The 19,306-nt window shown below is 42.4% G+C and overlaps 1 protein-coding gene across 1 annotated transcript in view; it reads left to right on the forward strand.

The window, feature by feature from the left end:
• The window catches only part of LOC117538003 (nucleosome-remodeling factor subunit BPTF-like), a 53,589-nt gene that overhangs the window by 30,483 nt on the left and 3,800 nt on the right, over positions 1-19,306 (forward strand). Inside the window, 19 exon segments of the mRNA XM_034203477.1 lie at positions 39-189; positions 509-548; positions 898-1,120; positions 1,265-1,405; positions 4,274-4,404; positions 4,724-4,838; positions 6,530-6,720; positions 7,216-7,456; positions 7,637-7,905; positions 8,549-8,680; positions 8,793-8,954; positions 9,550-9,632; positions 12,203-12,428; positions 13,089-13,393; positions 14,086-14,259; positions 15,041-15,233; positions 16,718-16,802; positions 18,582-18,637; positions 18,639-18,769. Coding sequence (XP_034059368.1) covers positions 39-189; positions 509-548; positions 898-1,120; positions 1,265-1,405; positions 4,274-4,404; positions 4,724-4,838; positions 6,530-6,720; positions 7,216-7,456; positions 7,637-7,905; positions 8,549-8,680; positions 8,793-8,954; positions 9,550-9,632; positions 12,203-12,428; positions 13,089-13,393; positions 14,086-14,259; positions 15,041-15,233; positions 16,718-16,802; positions 18,582-18,637; positions 18,639-18,769 — 3,049 coding nt within the window.

Below are 19,306 nucleotides of genomic sequence, written 5' to 3' on the forward strand. Positions count from 1 at the left end.
ATTACACAATAACACTGAACTGTTTTTGATCCACACAGAAACCCACACCCCTCAGAGGAAGGGGCTGCGATCCAGTGCGTTGCGCCCCAAAAAGGCGGAGCCGGCCAAGCAGACGGGCCCCGTGGTGATGGAGACCTGGGTGGCTGAGGAGGAGCTGGACCTCTGGGAGATCAGAGCCTTCTCAGAGAGGTCACAGGGTTCAACCATGTTATACATACACATTTGTCAGTGACGATATTCTTTGTTAAAACTCATTTGGAAGTTATGACAAAAATACATAAATAGTAAACAAAACCTTAATCAAAAATAACCAAACTGGCCACAACTTTGTAAATGTGGCTGTGGCAGATGCTCAAAATGTTTTAAATACAAGATATTAAACTCTTACAAAAAATTACACCTAACTTTCAACATGTATTAAATTGAAATGAATGGAGCATCATCTGACCTTATTTTTCACAAATGTTTTACTTTTTGTTAAGCTTCTTTTTTCTTTTTCTTTTTGCAGGGTGGAGAGGGAGAAAGCTCAGGCAGCCGAGCAGGCCAAGGTGAGTCTGGTTCAGTTACGTAATCTTCACGCTTAATAAGCACTTTAATCCTACAAATAATATAACAGTAGGCCTTTATTTTTTATTATATCTTCTTTCAATGTGGAAAAATAATTCAATCTGGCAGTGGACTGCACTTAAAAACACTTACTCTGAATGAATCAAAACAGACAGTTCATCAATGGTATCATTTTCCCAAGAAGCTAACCCTTGAACATCCCAGTCTATACCAATCTATACCGATACAATAGCTAATTTAAGCTAAATATATATTATGTATTAGCAGTTCCTTTTGAATGCTTTTATCATGTTTTCCTATGTTAATGACCTGAATGATGTACCATCACAGAAACGTCTGGAACAGAAACCAGGCATCACAGTGACCCCAACAGGGACTCCTGCAACACCTGTCTCCACGCCCAAAGTCATCATCGGCTCACTGTCGGGCCAGGGCACTGCCACCACCAAGGTGGTACTGTCCACCAAGATGGGCACCCCCGTCACATTCCAGCAGAACAAAAACTTCCACCAGTCGTTCGCCACCTGGGTCAAGCAGGGTCAAAGCACACAAGGTACTTTGCAGTAGATAAGCACTATCTACTCTATGTTCTTATTTAAAGGGCATGGATCACAAATCATTGTACAAATATTAATAATATTATTGGATTTGCAATTGTAAATATGTCATTGTAACAGCATTTTTTATTTGTTTGCAGGTGAGACCACCTTGGCCACATCTAGTGGACACACCTTCCAGATTACGGGAACCTCTATGGGGGGGAAGGTAGTGACCACCAAGCTGCCACTCCCCTCCAACAGCAAGATCGTCACTGTCAACGTGCCAACTTCACAAGGAGGTAAGGCCGGTTTTAATACGCCACACCTTGGAGGCAGAAGGAGAGCACAAGTTGCATTTATTCAGTGTAGACATTTGTTCTTTCCATCCACCTCAGAATGCGTGTTTGTTTGTGTTTTCATTGCCTCACCTCAGACCTCAGACAGCTGAGACATTTCAAATGTGTCAAAGGAGCCAAATTAGATCTGGCTCATTAATTTGATGCCGTTGTAAGCAATTGAGCTTGCCAACCACGCACACAGCGCTCCAGAAGGACTGAGTCTGTCTTCATTTTTAAAGTTGTTGGTGCCAGCTACTGCACGTCCAAACGTTTTGAAGTCTACAAATTAGACACAAATGAGACACTCCTCTGTCCTTGATTGCCTTTGTCAGTGAGCCAAGTACATGTCTTTAAAAACCCACAACCTAGAAGACCTGTTGAGCTCGATTAAACAAGCTTGTCTCTTTGAATCAATCTCACAGGTGTCACAGTTAGTTTTACCGTATTGCAGTCTTGTTTTTCTTTACATGCTTGAAATTAAGATGTGTCCTCATTTAGCCCGATTCCATAGTTTAAATGATCACATACACCCCTCAATGATTCCTGACGTTTTTTATTTAGTAATGTGACTGTGAGAATGAACTAGATTTGTGCAAGACATATTGCAATGTTTAAAGGGGGTGGTATATGAGATTTAAAGGAGGTCTTTTTCTACAAGGTTTGCGCTGAAACCTTGTACTGTGATAAACCCACAGTAAACTACCTGCCCAGCTCCAGACAGCAGACAGACACACTCAGACACTAGCTGGTAAACATAGTGAAGAACATAGCAGGTAAAGAGACAGATATTTTTGTCAGTGGACACAGAATAAAAGGCTAAAACCCAATTGTGGTGCCCTTAATGTGCCAACCTCATGACTCAGCTGGTTTGGTGTCGCAGTTTATGTCTGGCTGTGTCCTGTCGGCATGGTGATCTAATAGAAAGTTGTTATTTTGGATGGATGGTTTTTAGGATGGTGGACTTGTGTAGTCTGAGCTTTGAAATCCAGACTGCAGATTCAGGATTGTCCGATATTTAGTTTGGTGCTTCAGAACTGTATAATATGTTAATATTGACACTGCGGATGAGGCGATGGTTTGTACTGAGCACCAGCTGGCATGTCTGCGGTCCTGTCATATTATCGGTGATTGATATGGCTTAACACTCAGTGCAGGTGGTCTGTTATGTTTACATGTTCCATTAAAGCTGTTGACGGCTCTCGTTTTGGGTTATTCAACATAACAAAAACAATTATCTGACAAAATGTATCACACATGTACCCTTTTTATTAGAGGGTACTTTTTTTAAGCTCAAGCTTAAAATATGCTTCAGTGAAAAAACAGAAAGATCAAATAGGAAATGTTAGTCTGGAAATTCATGAACATTTGGAAGGTATCTATCATTTGGATTGATTCAATTTGAACAGCTTTCTACGGTTTTAAAATCCTTCTGTCAAGCTAGCTAAAAGAAAAATGTGGAAAATAAAAATCTGAAGAGGTCTTTATTTTCAACTGTGATGCAATGATAATGATAATGTCAATGAAAATAGAGTATATGTATCATTTAACACACAATTGCTTTATAAAAACATTGCATTCACCAGATAAAGATAATGATATTCACCAAGGATACAAAGAAAGTGATTTTTCTTACCTTTGAAGTCACCATGAAGGAGAAACCAAGTTCAGATGGAGTGTAACCATTTAATGGACATGTGTATTTATCCAGCATGACTGTTGGGCGCCCTGTTTGTTTTGGACGGGCTTAAGGAAGTGAGGCAGGAAAACAAGTTTACCCTGAGGTCTGCTTACCAGACAGGTAGCCCTCTATAACGGGATTCCATTTTTCTTTTTTTCCTTCCTCCTTGTTGAATAAAAGTGCACCTCTCAACTCACCGGAGTCCTAACTCCCAGACCTCTCCAAACAGCCAGTCCATAGAAAAGTGTGTTTGATGTGTGTGACCGAGCTGCTACTCCCCTGGTCTTACGACCGGTTTAACATCCCTGTTTGAAGAGGGAAACCCTTGATGTATAGGTTTACCTGCTCGGTTGCGGTTGAGAAACCGCAGCAAAAAGGCAGCAGAGGAAAAGAGCGACACTCTCGGTTTTCTGCCATCAGCTTCACGTGAGCTCATTAAGGCAGACGGCCTGGCGAACAAATATGAAACGCTCCCTTTGTCAGATTAAAGTTAAAAAGCAGGATCCCAATTCATGCATAATTTATGAGGGGGTTCAGGTATGTTGGGGGAAACCCAACTAAGCTTTCAGTGAGCCTTTGAAGATGTTGTTTACCTGCTCAACTAATATTTGCCATTGCTGTGATCAAACACAGGCCATCAAGTAGGGAGAGAAGCCCACAAATAATGTATTTAGTTGTATCAATGCAGGACTTCTTACAACTTGCTCACTTGTGGCACGCAAACATGTGGCCACAGCTTCACATCAGTAATTGTATTAGGAATGTTTGAGCATTCAAATATGCGTTGGTGGATGTGTTTGATGTAAGACAGGTATTCACATACATATCATTGAGCTCTAAAGATACAAGATTACAAGCATTCCTGTGAGGATACAAATGAACCCTGTGCATTTCTATAAACTAAAACTTGCATAAGCTGTCCCTTCTTTGCGGCTTTTCTCTCTTTCACGCTTCCTTAAAACCACTTTCCTGCCATATGCGTGTCATCAAATAAAGTATTTACTTGTTCTTCTCTGATCTTCCCGCCCGGAATATTTGTATATTTATATCTTGAATGATGCGAAAAATGGTCAAGCTGCACTCTTCTTGGCCTCATATCTACTCACTTGTATGTAAACTGTGGTATCTTTATGCTTCCCTTCTCTCTGCAGGTGTTGTTCAGCAGAAAGTGTTGGGGATCATCCCGTCAGGCACAGCAGGCGGTGCTCAGACCTTCACCACATTCCAGCCGCACACCACCACGCTCAACATCAGGCCCAATACCCCAGGCTCCCAGCAGCAGGTACATGTGCTGTGAAGCATCCATACAGTGGTTTAACTTCTTTACGTTTGTTCATTGCTTATGTGATCACAACTGAACAACTTTGCCTATTGCTTTGTTTTGTTCGTGTTGTATTTTATTCTATGAATGCAACAAAGTGTTCACATTACTGATGGTACTTTTTAAAACTTTTATATATAATTAAGTTCTTGCTTAATCAGCTCCTCTTTTCCTGAACTATGGGTTTGACCGCTTTTTTGTAAGATTCTAAAATGTTAGAAAAATGATGCTGGCTTTTAAATAACTAATTAGTAAAATATTTCTACTAATGTCCTAACAGGTTCTGGCAGCTGGTGCTCAGATCCGTCCAGGAATGACGGTGATCCGAACACCGATCCAGCAGACCGGACAAATGGGAAAGACGATACTCCGAACTCCCCTCGTGGTCCAGCAAGGTAATGAACTCTCCACAAGAATCCTTTATCTAGATAGAACAAATAGCAACCGTTTATATATATATAAAAATGTTGTGAAACACTGTCATAGATGATGTGTATATATATATATATATATATATATATATATATATATACACATCATCTATGACAGTGTTTCACAACATTTTTCATACCAAGGACTACTTAACCAATAAAAAAACACTCGCGGACCACCTAACTCCACAAATATCCAAAAACACATCGTTTTTCTAGAACAGATTATAAATCACCTGAAAATGGTACAAACAAGTGGCAACATGTGTGACGAAGGTGTTGCGCTGGGCTATATCATGCAATCGAAACTTAAGCTCGGTCCATTGCGGAGATATTCCTGCGAGAGCGCGGAAAACTTAAATGTATTTATAACTGTTCCACAATTCTTCGTTTTCCGAGGCTAGGAAGGATTCTTGCCTCACTTCTGAAGCAACTGACTCGGAGGTACATGTGCTACCAAGCAAGCCTCCTCGACATTGAGAAACACCCACTGACTCTGAAGTAGAAGAAGAAGATACACTTTATTAATCCCTTACAGGAACATTTCTTTCCACACTCTGTTGTGTTTACACACATTACACACACAGGGGAGGATATACATGCACACACACAGGGGATATACATGCACACACACACAGAGGATATACATGCACACACACAGGGGATATACATGCACACACACAGGGGATATACATGCACACACACAGGGGATATACATGCACACACACAGAGGATATACATGCACACACACACACACACACACACAGAGGATATACATGCACACACACACACACACACACGGAGGATATACATGCACACACACACACACACACACACACACACACACACACACACACACACACACAGAGGATATACATGCACACACACAGGGGATATACATGCACACACACAGGGGATATACATGCACACACACAGGGGATATACATGCACACACACAGGGGATATACATGCACACACACAGGGGATATACATGCACACACACAGGGGATATACATGCACACACACAGGGGATATACATGCACACACACAGGGGATATACATGCACACACACAGGGGATATACATGCACACACACAGGGGATATACATGCACACACACAGGGGATATACATGCACACACACAGGGGATATACATGCACACACACAGGGGATATACATGCACACACACAGAGGATATACATGCACACACACACACACACACACACAGAGGATATACATGCACACACACACACACACACACACACACACACGGAGGATACACACACACACACACACACACACACACACACACACACACAGAGGATATACATGCACACACACAACCACATGCAGAAAGGAGAAGTGGCAGGGCAGAGAAGCTACCAGGTACCCGGCGCCAAGGGAGCAGTTTCGAGGTTAGGTGCCTTGCTCAAGGGCACCTCGGCAGTGGCCTTGGAGGTGAACTGGCACCTCTCCAGCTACCAGCTCACTCCATCTTTTTTTGGGTCCGATTGGGACGTGAACCGGCGACTCTTCGGTTCCAAGACCAAGTCCCTACAGACTGAGCCAATACCTCAGATAACCTCACATTCAAAATATCCTCTTCACGTTTGCAAGTCTAGTTACATTTAGCGCCTTTGTTCACCTTCTTTTCCAGGTCAGGGTGGACAGCAGGTCGTGACGCAGATCATTCGCGGCCAGGCAGTCTCCACAGCAATATCTGGGGCCAGCCCAGTTGCCACGGTTACTGGTCAAGGGGCAGGAAGCCCCACGACTGCAGCTGGCACCCCCCCGCGGGCGCAGGGCCAGGTCAAACTCACCCTTGCTCAGCTCACTCAGCTCACACAGGTCAGTGAGGGAGGCATCGAAACACTGGGGGTCCTCGGTGCAGGGTTACATCAATAATATCTCCCCGTTAGCAATGAGGTTTGATTTAAATTAAAGAATACCATGCCAAGATAAATGTATTATAATGGTCTGTACAAATGTTTCCTCTTTACATGTTTTCCTTTAAATGTATTTAGAGTAAAAATATGGGTAAATATTCAGATTCATTAGTTGATTATGTATGAATATAAAGACGTGTTCAGCTCCATTATTAAAGGACAAATTGTGCAAATACAAAAATGCTGATTAACCTAAAATTGTACAAGCCTGCTACTTTGACGAGTAAAGTGTAGAGTTCAAGTTCAATTCAAAATCAAGTTTATTTGAAGAAGCCAGTATAGCATATAACAGTTTACTCTTTTAAAGGTCATAGAGTGCATCCACATGTTTTCATTTTGGATTAGCTCGTACACTAACCTTACCTCTCCCTCACCCTCTCCTCGCCGCCTCTCGTAGAAGCAGCAGGCAGGTTCAGCTGTGGATCGGCAGGCTGGAGTCGGTGGTACCCAGCAGGCTCTGACGGTGATGGTTCAGGGTCAGGGCCAGACCACTGGCCAGCTGCAGGTCATTCCTCACGGGGTCACGGTCATCCCAGGACCCGGTCAGCAGCTCATGCAGGCAGTGCTGCCCAACGGCCAGGTGCAGCGCTTCCTCTTCACTCCCATCGCCTCAGCAGCCACGCCAACATCAAGCACAGGTATGATCACAACAAACACTCCACAGATATGCATTTTGGGATGTTTTGCTTCAAAGCTACTCATTGTGAGAATAAAATGGAAATTGTATGCAATTCTACTGGGTCATTTGCAATTAAGATACACTTGTCCTAACCTTTAACCCTCTTTATCTCTCTCTATCTCTATCTCTCTCTCTCCAGTCACCACAGTTCCCGGTCAGCTCAACTCCACCTCCACCAAAACCCCCGCCCAGCCCGCCCAGCAGGCGGCTGCCCCCGTTCAGGCAGGGGCAACCCCCTTGGCCACTACCAGCACCCCTTCGTCGGCCACCCCACAAGGCCAGTTACCCCCTCAGACGCAGGCTCACATGCCGATCCAGTCTCCCACCTCGCTGCAGGTGAAAACACAGGGAGGAACGGCTCAGCTGCAGCAGGTCATCAGCATGTCCGGACTGCAGCAGCAGGTTCAGGTACGATCAGCAAGAAAGGCTACGTTTACATTCACAATATTATTCCGAACATGTAATTGGGTTTTTACCACCCACTGCACAAAAGCCTAGACGAAACAAAAAATCCTCCTATATTTGTATTCATGTCAACAAAGTCTCTGTGATCGCTATAACAGCACTTCACTTCCCAAAACAGCTGTAGTACTGATGACTTTAAGCAACTGTGCACTGCTCAGGTAAAGCTACATGTTGTCCAGCAGTGGGAGACTTTACTGTTTTGGGCAAAACAGCTGTGGATGTAAATAAATCCATGGCAAGCCTTACCTGACCAATCTGTGGCTGATCATTTATCATATCCAGCCATTCAGGTGGGGCTCTTATAGGTTGACACTGTATCTCCATGTTCCTCAAGCTGTGGATTAGGACGCCCCAGTGGGGATCTCCAGAGCTACACAGGGGGTTCCTAACGGCCTTCTCCATTTCAAGGGGTGTTTTTTTGTATATATAATAGGGAAAGGAGGTCCTTTTTATAGCACTTTTGTTTTTTAAACCACTGATGTAGTTCACAGTGGAAGATGAATCTAAATAGAAGTTTTATTAATGTATGAACATAACGCTGGTTTTCTTTCAGCTTTGTTAAACTTGTGTATCTTGTGTGTTGCAGGTGTTGGCGCAGCTGCAGGCCCAGCAGGCCCAGCAGGCCCAGCAGGGTGGATGCTCTCTGCCACAGCACATCAAACTGCAGCTTCCCATCCAGATTCAACAGGCCGGGACCACCTCAGCTCAGGGAGGACAGGTAATGCAGCAAGCCAGTAAACCAGGCGCTAACTTATTTTAGCCTCATAGGAACCCACTAAGGTCCCTATTTAACATTATAAAAGCCTGATAACAATATGCTCTCTGCACAGATTGGGAACGTGGTGACCATCCAGGCAGCTTCTGTCCAGGAGCAGCTGCAGAGGATCCAGCAGCTCAGAGAGCAGCAGCAGCAGAAGAAGAGACAAGCTGCAGAGGCCAAGAGAGAGCAAGCCCTCAACACAGCCAGCCAGAGCGACATCATTCAGAAACAGGTGTTTGTGTTTGTGTGTGTGAGCGTGCTCAGAAACCCATCATAGCCAGGTCATCCATCTTAGTCCAAGGTTTGCTCTCTCCCTGCCATCAGTACATAAACAGACCCCATCCTCCAACCCTCCACTAAGGCTGGGTTTGTTTTTACAACTCTGTGTGTGTGTGTGTGTGTGTGTGTGTGTGTGTGTGTGTGTGTGTGTGTGTGTGTGTGTGTGTGTGTGTGTGTGTGTGTGTGTGTGTGTGTGTGTGTGTGTGTGTGTGTGTGTGTGTGTGTGTGTGTGTGTGTGTGTGTGTGTGTGTGTGTGTTGTGTGTGTGTGTGTGTGTGTGTGTGTGTGTGTGTGTGTGTGTGTGTGTGTGTGTGTGTGTGTGTGTGTGTACTGACTTGACACATTCAATAATAATCTAGTTCTATATATATATTTGAAGTACAAATTAAACATCAATAAAGTAACTAAAACCAGATGATTGTATATATCTTCTTTCCACTCATGGGTTTCAATATGTTAATCAAGATGTCATTTTTTGCTTAATTTTCTCTCATACTATAAATATATTTTCTGTTGTTAAACATGTGGTTTGTTCTGACTTGTTTCCAGGTGGTGATGAAACAAAACGCTGTGATCGAGCACCTGAAGCAGAAGAAGACCATGACGCCTGTAGAAAGAGAAGAGAATCAGAGGTGTGTGTTTACAACATGCCACTGTGTCAGAGAATATAACTTAAGTGGGTTTATATTGGAGCGTTGCAGGTCATTGGAAGCAACGGTTTTAGGATTTGTGTCACTGGTCACATGTTTTTCATGCATCAGAGGAATGGAAACATGTTTCACATGCATACAAAAAAGTCCCCAAATACAACACTTTTTATAAAAAAATAATAAAGAATAAAAGCTAAATTCCAAAGTAGAGGAGAAAGGATTAAATGCAAAACTTCAGAATAAGCAATTGGGCATACAAATATCAACAGAACATAAAATATGAAAAATACGCTCTGTCTTGAAAGACATGCATTCCTCACAATAGAAAAAAGGAGGCCATTTTATTCTGTAAGCAGAGTTGGGAAAACTGCAACAATACAAATTGATTCTCTACAACTGCTTGAATGTTTAGAAAGCCGTTTCTCCTTCACCTCTCCTGTTTACAATACTGTAGATAACATACTTCTGAACTGCAGATGACCCTAACAACCATGTGTTGGTGTCCACAGACGGTGTGTCCACACTGTACCCATTCACACAAACCTGAAATACCGAACCCAGACTGCTGTGACATCACTGCAGCAGCGCCGTCTGCTGTCTGGCTCTCTGCTTATTTTTCATCCTTTTTCCATTTATTCATGTCATCCTTTTCTCTCGATGTTCCTTCAAAACACGGCTCTGTTAGTCATAACCTTAAACTCTGACATGATTTTGTGCGTTGTGTTTCATTAGTGTCCTCCACTTTCATGCTGCATTTGCTGCGTGTACTGGCCCATCTTTGACCTCAGCAGCCATGGATGCGTTTGTGTGTTACTCACACAAACGTTCACTACACATGTACCAACAATTTTCGATCTAAGTTGTGAATGTTAGCGAACACAAGTGAACATACTGGAGACACAGAGCCATGCATTATCTTTACTGTAATATGCTGACGTTCAATTTTCACATACATATTTATATAGTTTCTCTTTTTTTTATTCGTTGCTAAATATTTTTCGCACTTCCTTTTAAGAAATGCAGGAAGTTTGATCATAACACAGTATAGGATCGTACACATGACCCTGAATACATATATTGGTTCTCATTGGTTAGAGTTTTTGTTTATGACCTTTCTTCCTCACTTTTGTCATGTTTACAAGAGCAGTGTGACTTCCCAGTCGCATCTCTTTGTCCATCTCTCTTCCACCCTTCAGCTCCCATGCTTCCCAAACTCAGATTCTCATACAAATAAACACTGGATGACCAAATACCCAGTACCACTGCTTCTCTGACTGCTTGGTTCTCACAGGGATGACCAAACAACTGCATTGTTAAGGAAGTGGAAGTTTCTGGGAAAAACTAAAAGTTGGATTTTGCAAGATTAGTGTGTGATGTTAACAGCAGAGAAAGGAAGGGATACAAGAGAAGTCCGGAAACCTGAAGCTTCTTTCACACATACTGTAGTCGTGTAGTAAATGACTGGGATAGCATTTAATGCATTGCAAAGGATTTTCACTCTTACAAGTGCACTCCATTCACAATCATTTTCATCTTGAACATTTGTACACGTGCCATTGCAATGCCCGAGCAGACGGGGGTCAAAGACAGACCAGGAGATGGCGGGAATGCAACACTTAGATGCAAACCAAATAAACTGTGGTTTGAATGAAATGGAGTTATCTAGATTCTCAGCAACATTGAGGGGCTGTTTTTGTTCAGTGCCAATGGTCTTGTATTGTTAATAATATTCAACAAGGTTGAGTCATATTTTTCCCTCACTTAAATCAGAAATGATACTAATTTCATTAAATGATATAATCATCAGTGTCTGATTGGGTGAGTGATTAGTTTGCTTGCTGTAAAGTGCCTTTTGTAAGACAGGAAAAGCCCTTTCCTGCTTGTACCTGCTCTGACACTGCTTTCTTTTACATTAATGTTACTTGGCATTGAGGTGGGAATTTGGCGATACAGATTTCCCGATCCCCAATGCTTGCCCCCATTCACAGATGACTTCAAGCAGAAACTATTCCTGAACATTCAAGGATAGCCTGCATGATTGAAAGTGTCTTTAGTCAAACCCTGAGCTTTTTAGTTACACAAATGAGTCATCAGAACACCTCAGGGACTTGTGTTGAGAGAAAAGCTTTCATTGTTCATTGACACGCTCTGCCATTTCTTGCATGCGGAAAGTTAGATGTGTACATTTTTGAAGTAGCCAATACTCTTGCAGGTTGCAGTGGGAAACATTGAAGTGTTAATGCTCCACTCCTGCCTACTGGTGTGTTGGATGATTATGTTCTTCCTCTCTGACTTTGACCATTCAGAGTTGTGATAATCCTCTTCCTCCCTGCTCTTTTATCCTCCTCTCTCAGTTCCAGCATTATGTGTATTTTATTTGAACAACTTGAATTGCCCCTATTTCACACGGGTCCTAATTAGATTTAGTAAGTCTACTTGTAGAGCTGTTTATCCTCAATATGCAGTACTCCACTATTTTGACTTTATTAACGTCTAACTTTTTAAAGGTCAGGAAGAAAAGTCTGACATGTTTCCTGTTTGTGGCTTTCCAGAATGATCGTGTGCAATCAGGTGATGAAGTTCATTCTGGACCGGATAGACAAGGATGAGAGGCAGGAGGCCAAGAGGAAGAAGAAGGAGGAGGTGGTGGAGGCGAAGAGGAGGTTGGCCAACGCCGGCAAGCTCTCCTCGCTCCTCTACCGCCACAAAGAGAGCCTCAAGATGGAGATCCTGAAAAAGCGGGCACTTCTGGACAAAGAGCTGCAGCTCGAGACACAGGTATGGAGGGACAAATAAGGCGGGAAGAAATCTGTGTCCATTCAAATATCAGACGCTGTATACATTTTCAGGAGGTATAATAAAAGTAGCTAATCGGTTTGAATAATCCATAGAGGTTTACACATTCACAATGCAGTTTCAACACCTCATCATATAGGTGTGACAAATGCAACTGGAAACACGTTTATTTCTCAAAGCACTCTTTGATCCCTTAGCAGTTTTAAGGCATTATTTGCTTGTGTCACACGGCCAAACTTTGAGAATCAGAAACAGGTTTATTACCAGGTAGGTTGACGCGTACGAGGAATCTGACTTGGTGTTGTGGTGCATACATAAAAGTAAAATTAAAAACACAGATAGAAAACTATTTTAACAAAACTCTAATAACATTAAAAAATATAGTAAATGATAGCAGTATTTACTATGAATAAGGTTGAAATTGTAGAAATGTAATTGGAATAAAATATGTGCAGTAATACAAAATTAAAGATATTATTGAAATTAGAAATCATTGACCGATTATGCAAGTGTGTGGTTATGTAGAATGGTGTTATTTTGTTGCTCTTGTCTTTTTACAGCCTCTTTAGCCATATATTAGAGCCTATAAATGTATTCTCCACCCAGTTTTAACCCTATCTCCCCTGCCATCGCGCTCCACAGGAGGAGCTTAAGAGGGATCTATTGCGGATCCGCAGGGAGAAGGAGAGGGCTCAGGCTGCAGCTCAGCAAGCTGCCCAGGCCGCAGCTGCACGCAACAAGCATCAACACACGCATGGCATCACATCTCAACACCACCTCACCACCAACGCCTCCTCCACACACAAAAGAAAACGGGAGGACGAGAGGGAGAATGTGATGTCGGCAAAGTCCAAGAAGAAGAAGATGATCTTGACAACGAGCACCAAGGACAGCAAAAAGGAAATCAAGCTCTACTGCGTCTGCAAAACGCCATACGACGAGTCCAAGTATGAAGATGCTATGCAGAGTTTAAATACTATATTACCCAGAGGTAGCCAAAGAGTAGTAGGCACAGTTCAACAACTGTTTGAATTCCCCAAAAAATAACAATGTTATGGCCCATTTGAGCAGTTGAACCAATCCACCGAGCTTTGTAGGAATTAAAATACTCAACTTTCATTTCAACTGTAGAAATAAAGTGCCAGTTGTGATTCCTGTCTCACCAAAAGCCACAGCCCCTGCGGTGTTACCCTCTAATGGTGCAGAAACTATAAGGGGAGATTGATTGAACTTTGCTGACTGCAGCAACAAGTGGAGAGCATTCATTCAGCCTGTGAGCAAGCACTGGCTGTAGAATCAACATTAAGAAGAGGGATTGAATTTCATTCACCGTTCATGATTAAACGACACTTAGGTAGCCGATTTCCTAACAAATACTGAAGCCGAAACCCCCCCCCCCCCCCCCCTTGCCATTAAAAAAAAACGTTTGCATTTTGCTATAAGCATTTTATTTTTTCTAACTTCACACACATGACACAAAAAAAGGCATCACTATTTTACTTGTCTATTTTGCCTAATCCATCCTTTAGATGTGGAACCTAATTTTCAACCGACTTTTTTGGTCTATTTATTGACACACTCAATAGTTTGTAGTACTGAGAGATATTTCTGACATCTTTGTATCCTTTTCTCTCTAAAGGTTTTACATTGGTTGCGACCTGTGCACTAACTGGTATCATGGAGAGTGTGTGGGCATCACGGAGAAGGAGGCCAAGAAGATGGATGACTACATCTGTGTGGAGTGTAAACAGGGACAGCAGACCAGCACGGAGGAGCTGTACTGCATCTGTCAGACGCCCTACGACGAGTCCCAGTGAGTACATGCAGGACTGTGTGTTTGTGCTTCTGTGTTTGTTTACGTAGCTCACTCTGCTTCTGTTGGGACATGTGGTCAAATGTGCTTAAAATGCCAAATTGGGTTGAGGCATACAAATATAATATATATATTTTTAAAGGACAAGTAAAGCAAATGTCATAGTGGTTAATACTGTGAGCACTTCAATTGATTATCTTTTTAAATATCAAAAGTAAGGCTTAGAAAAAAACTTAAAAAGAATGTCCTCATTATTATGAATAATTATTTATTTTTAAATCATATACAATAAATAAATCACAACATTTTTAACTTCAAGCTGTGGTTAAAAATTGAAAGTTTTGTAGATGATTATGTGCTGCATAAGTAGAAAGAAATATCCTGCGTTTGAAAGAGATAACTTCAGCTCTTCTAGATTATCCCACATTTGACAGAAACTGTAGTATATTAAATATAAATTACATAAAATCGGGAATAAGTGGTTTTGAAGCAATATTCGGAAGTGTATAACCTACTAAGAGTTTTCCAGCTGTAACTAAGCGCTTAAAATGTGTCACAAGTTAATCTGATCAGAAATCAACACAAAGAATTGTGAAAAGCAGTTATGTGATTTTGCTTTACTTGATCCATGTTGTTGCTTCGGGGAAAATCACATTCCAAGTCTCTGTTTTGTCAATTTGACATCTCACCATCATCTTTACTATACTAATGTATATTTCTATAAATCACACTACAAATACAATGCAAACATCACAAGTAAAAGTACTGCGTGCCTTCCCAGGTTCTATATCGGGTGTGACCGGTGTCAGAACTGGTACCACGGTCGCTGCGTGGGCATCCTGCAGAGCGAGGCCAACCACATCGACCAGTACGTGTGTCCGAATTGTCAGTCCACAGAGGACGCCATGACGGTCTTCACGCCGCTAACCGACAAGGACTTTGAGGGCCTGCGGAGAATTCTGCGTTCATTACAGGTGAACAGATTTATTGCAGCTGCACAAACACGTGCTTTCAATGTACTGTACACAGGGATGGAGCGGTGAAAGAAATGTAGGTACGACAATCAAGCTACATTCCCTTCTCAGGCATCTCTGGTTTAATACTCAACATTAAGAAAACAAACGAGTATTCTGCTATTTTATTTATTAAACACTGGTCAAAGTTAATCCAGTTCAGAGGTGGGAAGTAACTTAGTACATTTACTCAGGTACTTTACTTAAGTACAATTTTGAGATACTTGTCTTTTACTTTATGCTACTTTGTACTTCTACTCTACTACAATTCAGTGGTAAATGGTGTACTTTTACTCCACTACATTTATTTAATGCCTTAATAATGTGAAATATATCGAGTGTTGAATCAGACTTTAGTTCCACCTGGAGTAACTTAATAAGCTACCCTGCAGTATACAAAGTCATTCAAACTAGCTGTACCTTCACCAGCTTCGAGAACACTTTCATGATCAATAATAAAAACATATCATATATATTATTCTGAAATGGGCCAATCTGCACAATGAATACTTTAATTTTTATATTTTACTTTTCTACTTTTACTTGAGTAACATTTTGAAAGCAGGGCTTTTACTTGTAACAGAGTATTCCTACACTCTGGTACTTTTACTTGTATTTAAGTACAAGATCTGAGTACTTCTCCCACCTGCTAGACTGGCTGCCTCCGCTCTGACCTCTCATGTGCATGTGTGCATATAACTGTGTATTTGTATATGTATGTGCATGATGTGAAAAGTGTGTACTGTGTGTACCTGTATACAAACACATGTGCGTGTATGACAGAGTGGAAACTGAATTTCCCCCTCGGGGGATTAATAAAGGTCCTTCTTCTTCTTCTTCACCTCTGACCCTAAAGATACAGTAACTCTCTTCTGCATACAGAAATAGTAGGTAAACTGAATTTAGAGGAGGTTTACTCTCTACTATATCGCTGTACAGGTAGCTGTAGATGCAGCATGGTAGTTATATTACAATAAATACTTGGAACACTAACACAGCTCCTCATCGCCCCACTACAGTGTAAGAGCAGCAAACAAAAGTCCTCTGTGTGCGTCTTATCTGATGGGTTCGGCTCCCGGGAGCACTACTTGGACAGCTGCCTGACCTCAGCTTCCCTTTCTTTTCTCTTCCTTCTCATTCCTCGTCTCCTCTCTGCAGTGTGTGTGTGTGTGTGTGTGTGTGTGTGTGTGTGTGTGTGTGTGTGTGTGTGTGTGTGTGTGTGTGTGTGTGTGTGTGTGGTGTGTGTGTGTGTGTGTGTGTGTGTGTGTGTGTGTGTGTGTGTGTGTGTGTGTGTGTGTGTGTACACACGTACACATCTGTGTTGACCCACCTGCTTCCAATGTCATGTTCATGGTGCTGTTTGTTTTTTCTTCATTGGTTTCAGCTTTCTCAAGTGTCTTGTCTTTCTCTTTATCTCTGTCTCACAACCCCTCCCTTCTCCGCAGGCTCACAAAATGGCATGGCCGTTCCTGGAGCCAGTGGACCCAAACGACGCCCCGGACTACTACAGGGTTATCAAGGAACCAATGGGTGAGTGGAGGGAATGTGTAAAAGCACACAAACACCAAAGTGAATACGGCAGCTTGATTACTGAATTACTTGAAGTTCCCAGTCAAGAGCATTTTAGGTCAACAGCTACTCTGGACACCTTATTGTAGTCTTGATGCCATCGAACGCATGTATTTGTTTACATAATGAGCATACGAAATGTTCCTCACACTGTTCCTCCTATAGCATCAAAGGAATATCACTGACCCACTGAGGGGAAACTAAAAACTCTATGCTAAACTGAAGTGCCATACAACTGTTGCATATTTCAGCATGTTTGTTTGCCAGGGATGTCATTGTTATTTTGAGGCTGATTTATGTCATGCTTATTTTCGCCTGTGCTGTGGCTATAGGTTAATGTCGTTGTTTAGCTTTTGCTAAAAACTAGCTTGTTGGTATTTATGGGGAAACTAAAGACATAGTTGTAAGCCATCAAACTGTTGAGTGGCACATGGGTTAGGGAGCAGTGCTGCTTTAACCGCTGGCTCTATTTCAGACACAATATAATCGAAGTATTAAAAGGAAGACGTGGTCTACTCTGCTCTATATTCTCTGCATTCAGAGCTCTACAAAGTCAAGTGTCTTTTGTAGATTCGTTCTCTAACCATTTTAAGGTTGATATTTTCTAATGTTGCACTTTGTGGCTCTGTAATGTAGGAAAATATAAAGATAATGACTCATGACTCAGCAGATTACCAAAACCGGGATTGTGGGAAATCCCTATTTGGAAGATGAAATAGCCTCAGTATGGCTTTGTTCGTTACCTAATTGCTTTAGGTTACTGGAACCGACCTCCAGCCTGTGTATCTCTAACGCTGAAGCCCCGCCTCCAGGAGGAAGCCCTCCAACTCAGATCAAACTGGCCATGTAAATGGTGACTTGCGTCAGCAGGGCCTTTTTGAACTTCCACATAAACAAACCGTTAATGAGCTGCTCGGGTCTGCCGGCTCCCCGTGGAAAGGGAGCAGCCCCACACTTAGCTCCTGTTGGCCCGGCCTGGAAACTTCAGTCCCCCCCCTCTCCGTTCCACCGCAAGAAAAAGACCTTGTTGGTTTAAAAAAAAGAAAAAAGCAGCATTTGGCTGGTGTAGCTGCAACCGTTGGTCGTTTTTGGAGAGTTTGAGATCAAATCTGATGACAGAGAAGAAGGGGGTCTTTGATATTGACCATGAGGGTTGGCCAGCTGGGTGGGGGTTAAGGAGGTTAAGAGTGGGATATGTTTGTTTAAAAGGCAGCCCCAAGGACACCGTGCAGAGCAAACCACGGGCAGGAACAGCGGATTATATGAAGCCCGGGCTGTTTGCTTCCTCTCTATCTTATTTGTTTATTTACAGTTTGATTTAACCTGGTTCATGACACTGAAGTCTCCTTTTCAGCAAGACCCCGACTTGGATGCGCTAAGTTGACACTCGGATAATGACGATCTGCTCAGTAATGACGGATCGGTCGGATCTCAGTAGCTGATCAGGGCGGCTGAATAGATGGAGGTTAAAACCGGCAGATATCTGGGATTTTTGCGGTCATATAAAATGATAAACTGCTCCCAGGAAACACATTTGAATTTTCTTTTAAGCAGGCATGCTGATTTGTTGAACAAGTCTATTACAAAAGTCAGATAATAATCTTTTGCTTGCGCGTATTGTGGTGTTTGTTCCTGGCAAGAGTTTGCAATTAGAATGAGTAGGGTTTTTTTAATAGATTTTTTCACATACTAGACATACAATCTTCAACCAAAAACATTTTTCAAATTCCATTTTCTTAGACCTTTCAACCATGGAGGAGAAGATACAGAAGCGAAAGTACGTGAAGCTGACGGAGTTTTGTAGCGGACATGACCAAAATCTTCGACAACTGCCGCTACTACAACCCCAGCGACTCGCCCTTCTACCAGTGTGCAGAGGTTCTGGAGACCTTCTTCGTCCAGAAGCTCAAAGGGTTCAAAGCCAGCAGGTAAGACGGGGATAGTAATGATGATGAGCGGTGATAAAGACACTCAAAAATGGCAGCGGTTGACTTTAATATAAAGGGAGGCAGTGTAAGCCCACGGGTCAGAGAATAAAGTGGAGCCTCATTAGCAGCACCAGCTGTGCTGCTGCAGAGCTAACTCTGACCTCTGACCTTCATGGAGGTTGGGTGGATACACACTTTCTCCAAAGAGAGCAATAAAAGTGTCAGATGCTAGTTTATTGATTCCTTCTTCTCTTTGATTTCCTCGGACACCATCTTGTGCTTCCTCTAAACATCTCCGTTTTGGTTCATGACTGAATGCAGCATGCTCTGTTGGCACCACTTGGCATTAAACACTGACACTGATTCAGAAACACAGTAACATTTCAAGAATGAAAGATATACGATATACTTCTATTTTAAAAGCCTGCCTGACTAGTTTAGCGCTCTGCACGTGATGCATGCCTTTCCCTACCCTCCCTACCTTATTATCTTACAGTATAAGCTTTCATTCACACCCTTGATCCTCTTCAGTATCAT

This window comes from Gymnodraco acuticeps, unplaced genomic scaffold, assembly GCF_902827175.1.
Source record: "Gymnodraco acuticeps unplaced genomic scaffold, fGymAcu1.1, whole genome shotgun sequence".
In the NCBI taxonomy this organism is placed as follows: domain Eukaryota; kingdom Metazoa; phylum Chordata; class Actinopteri; order Perciformes; family Bathydraconidae; genus Gymnodraco; species Gymnodraco acuticeps.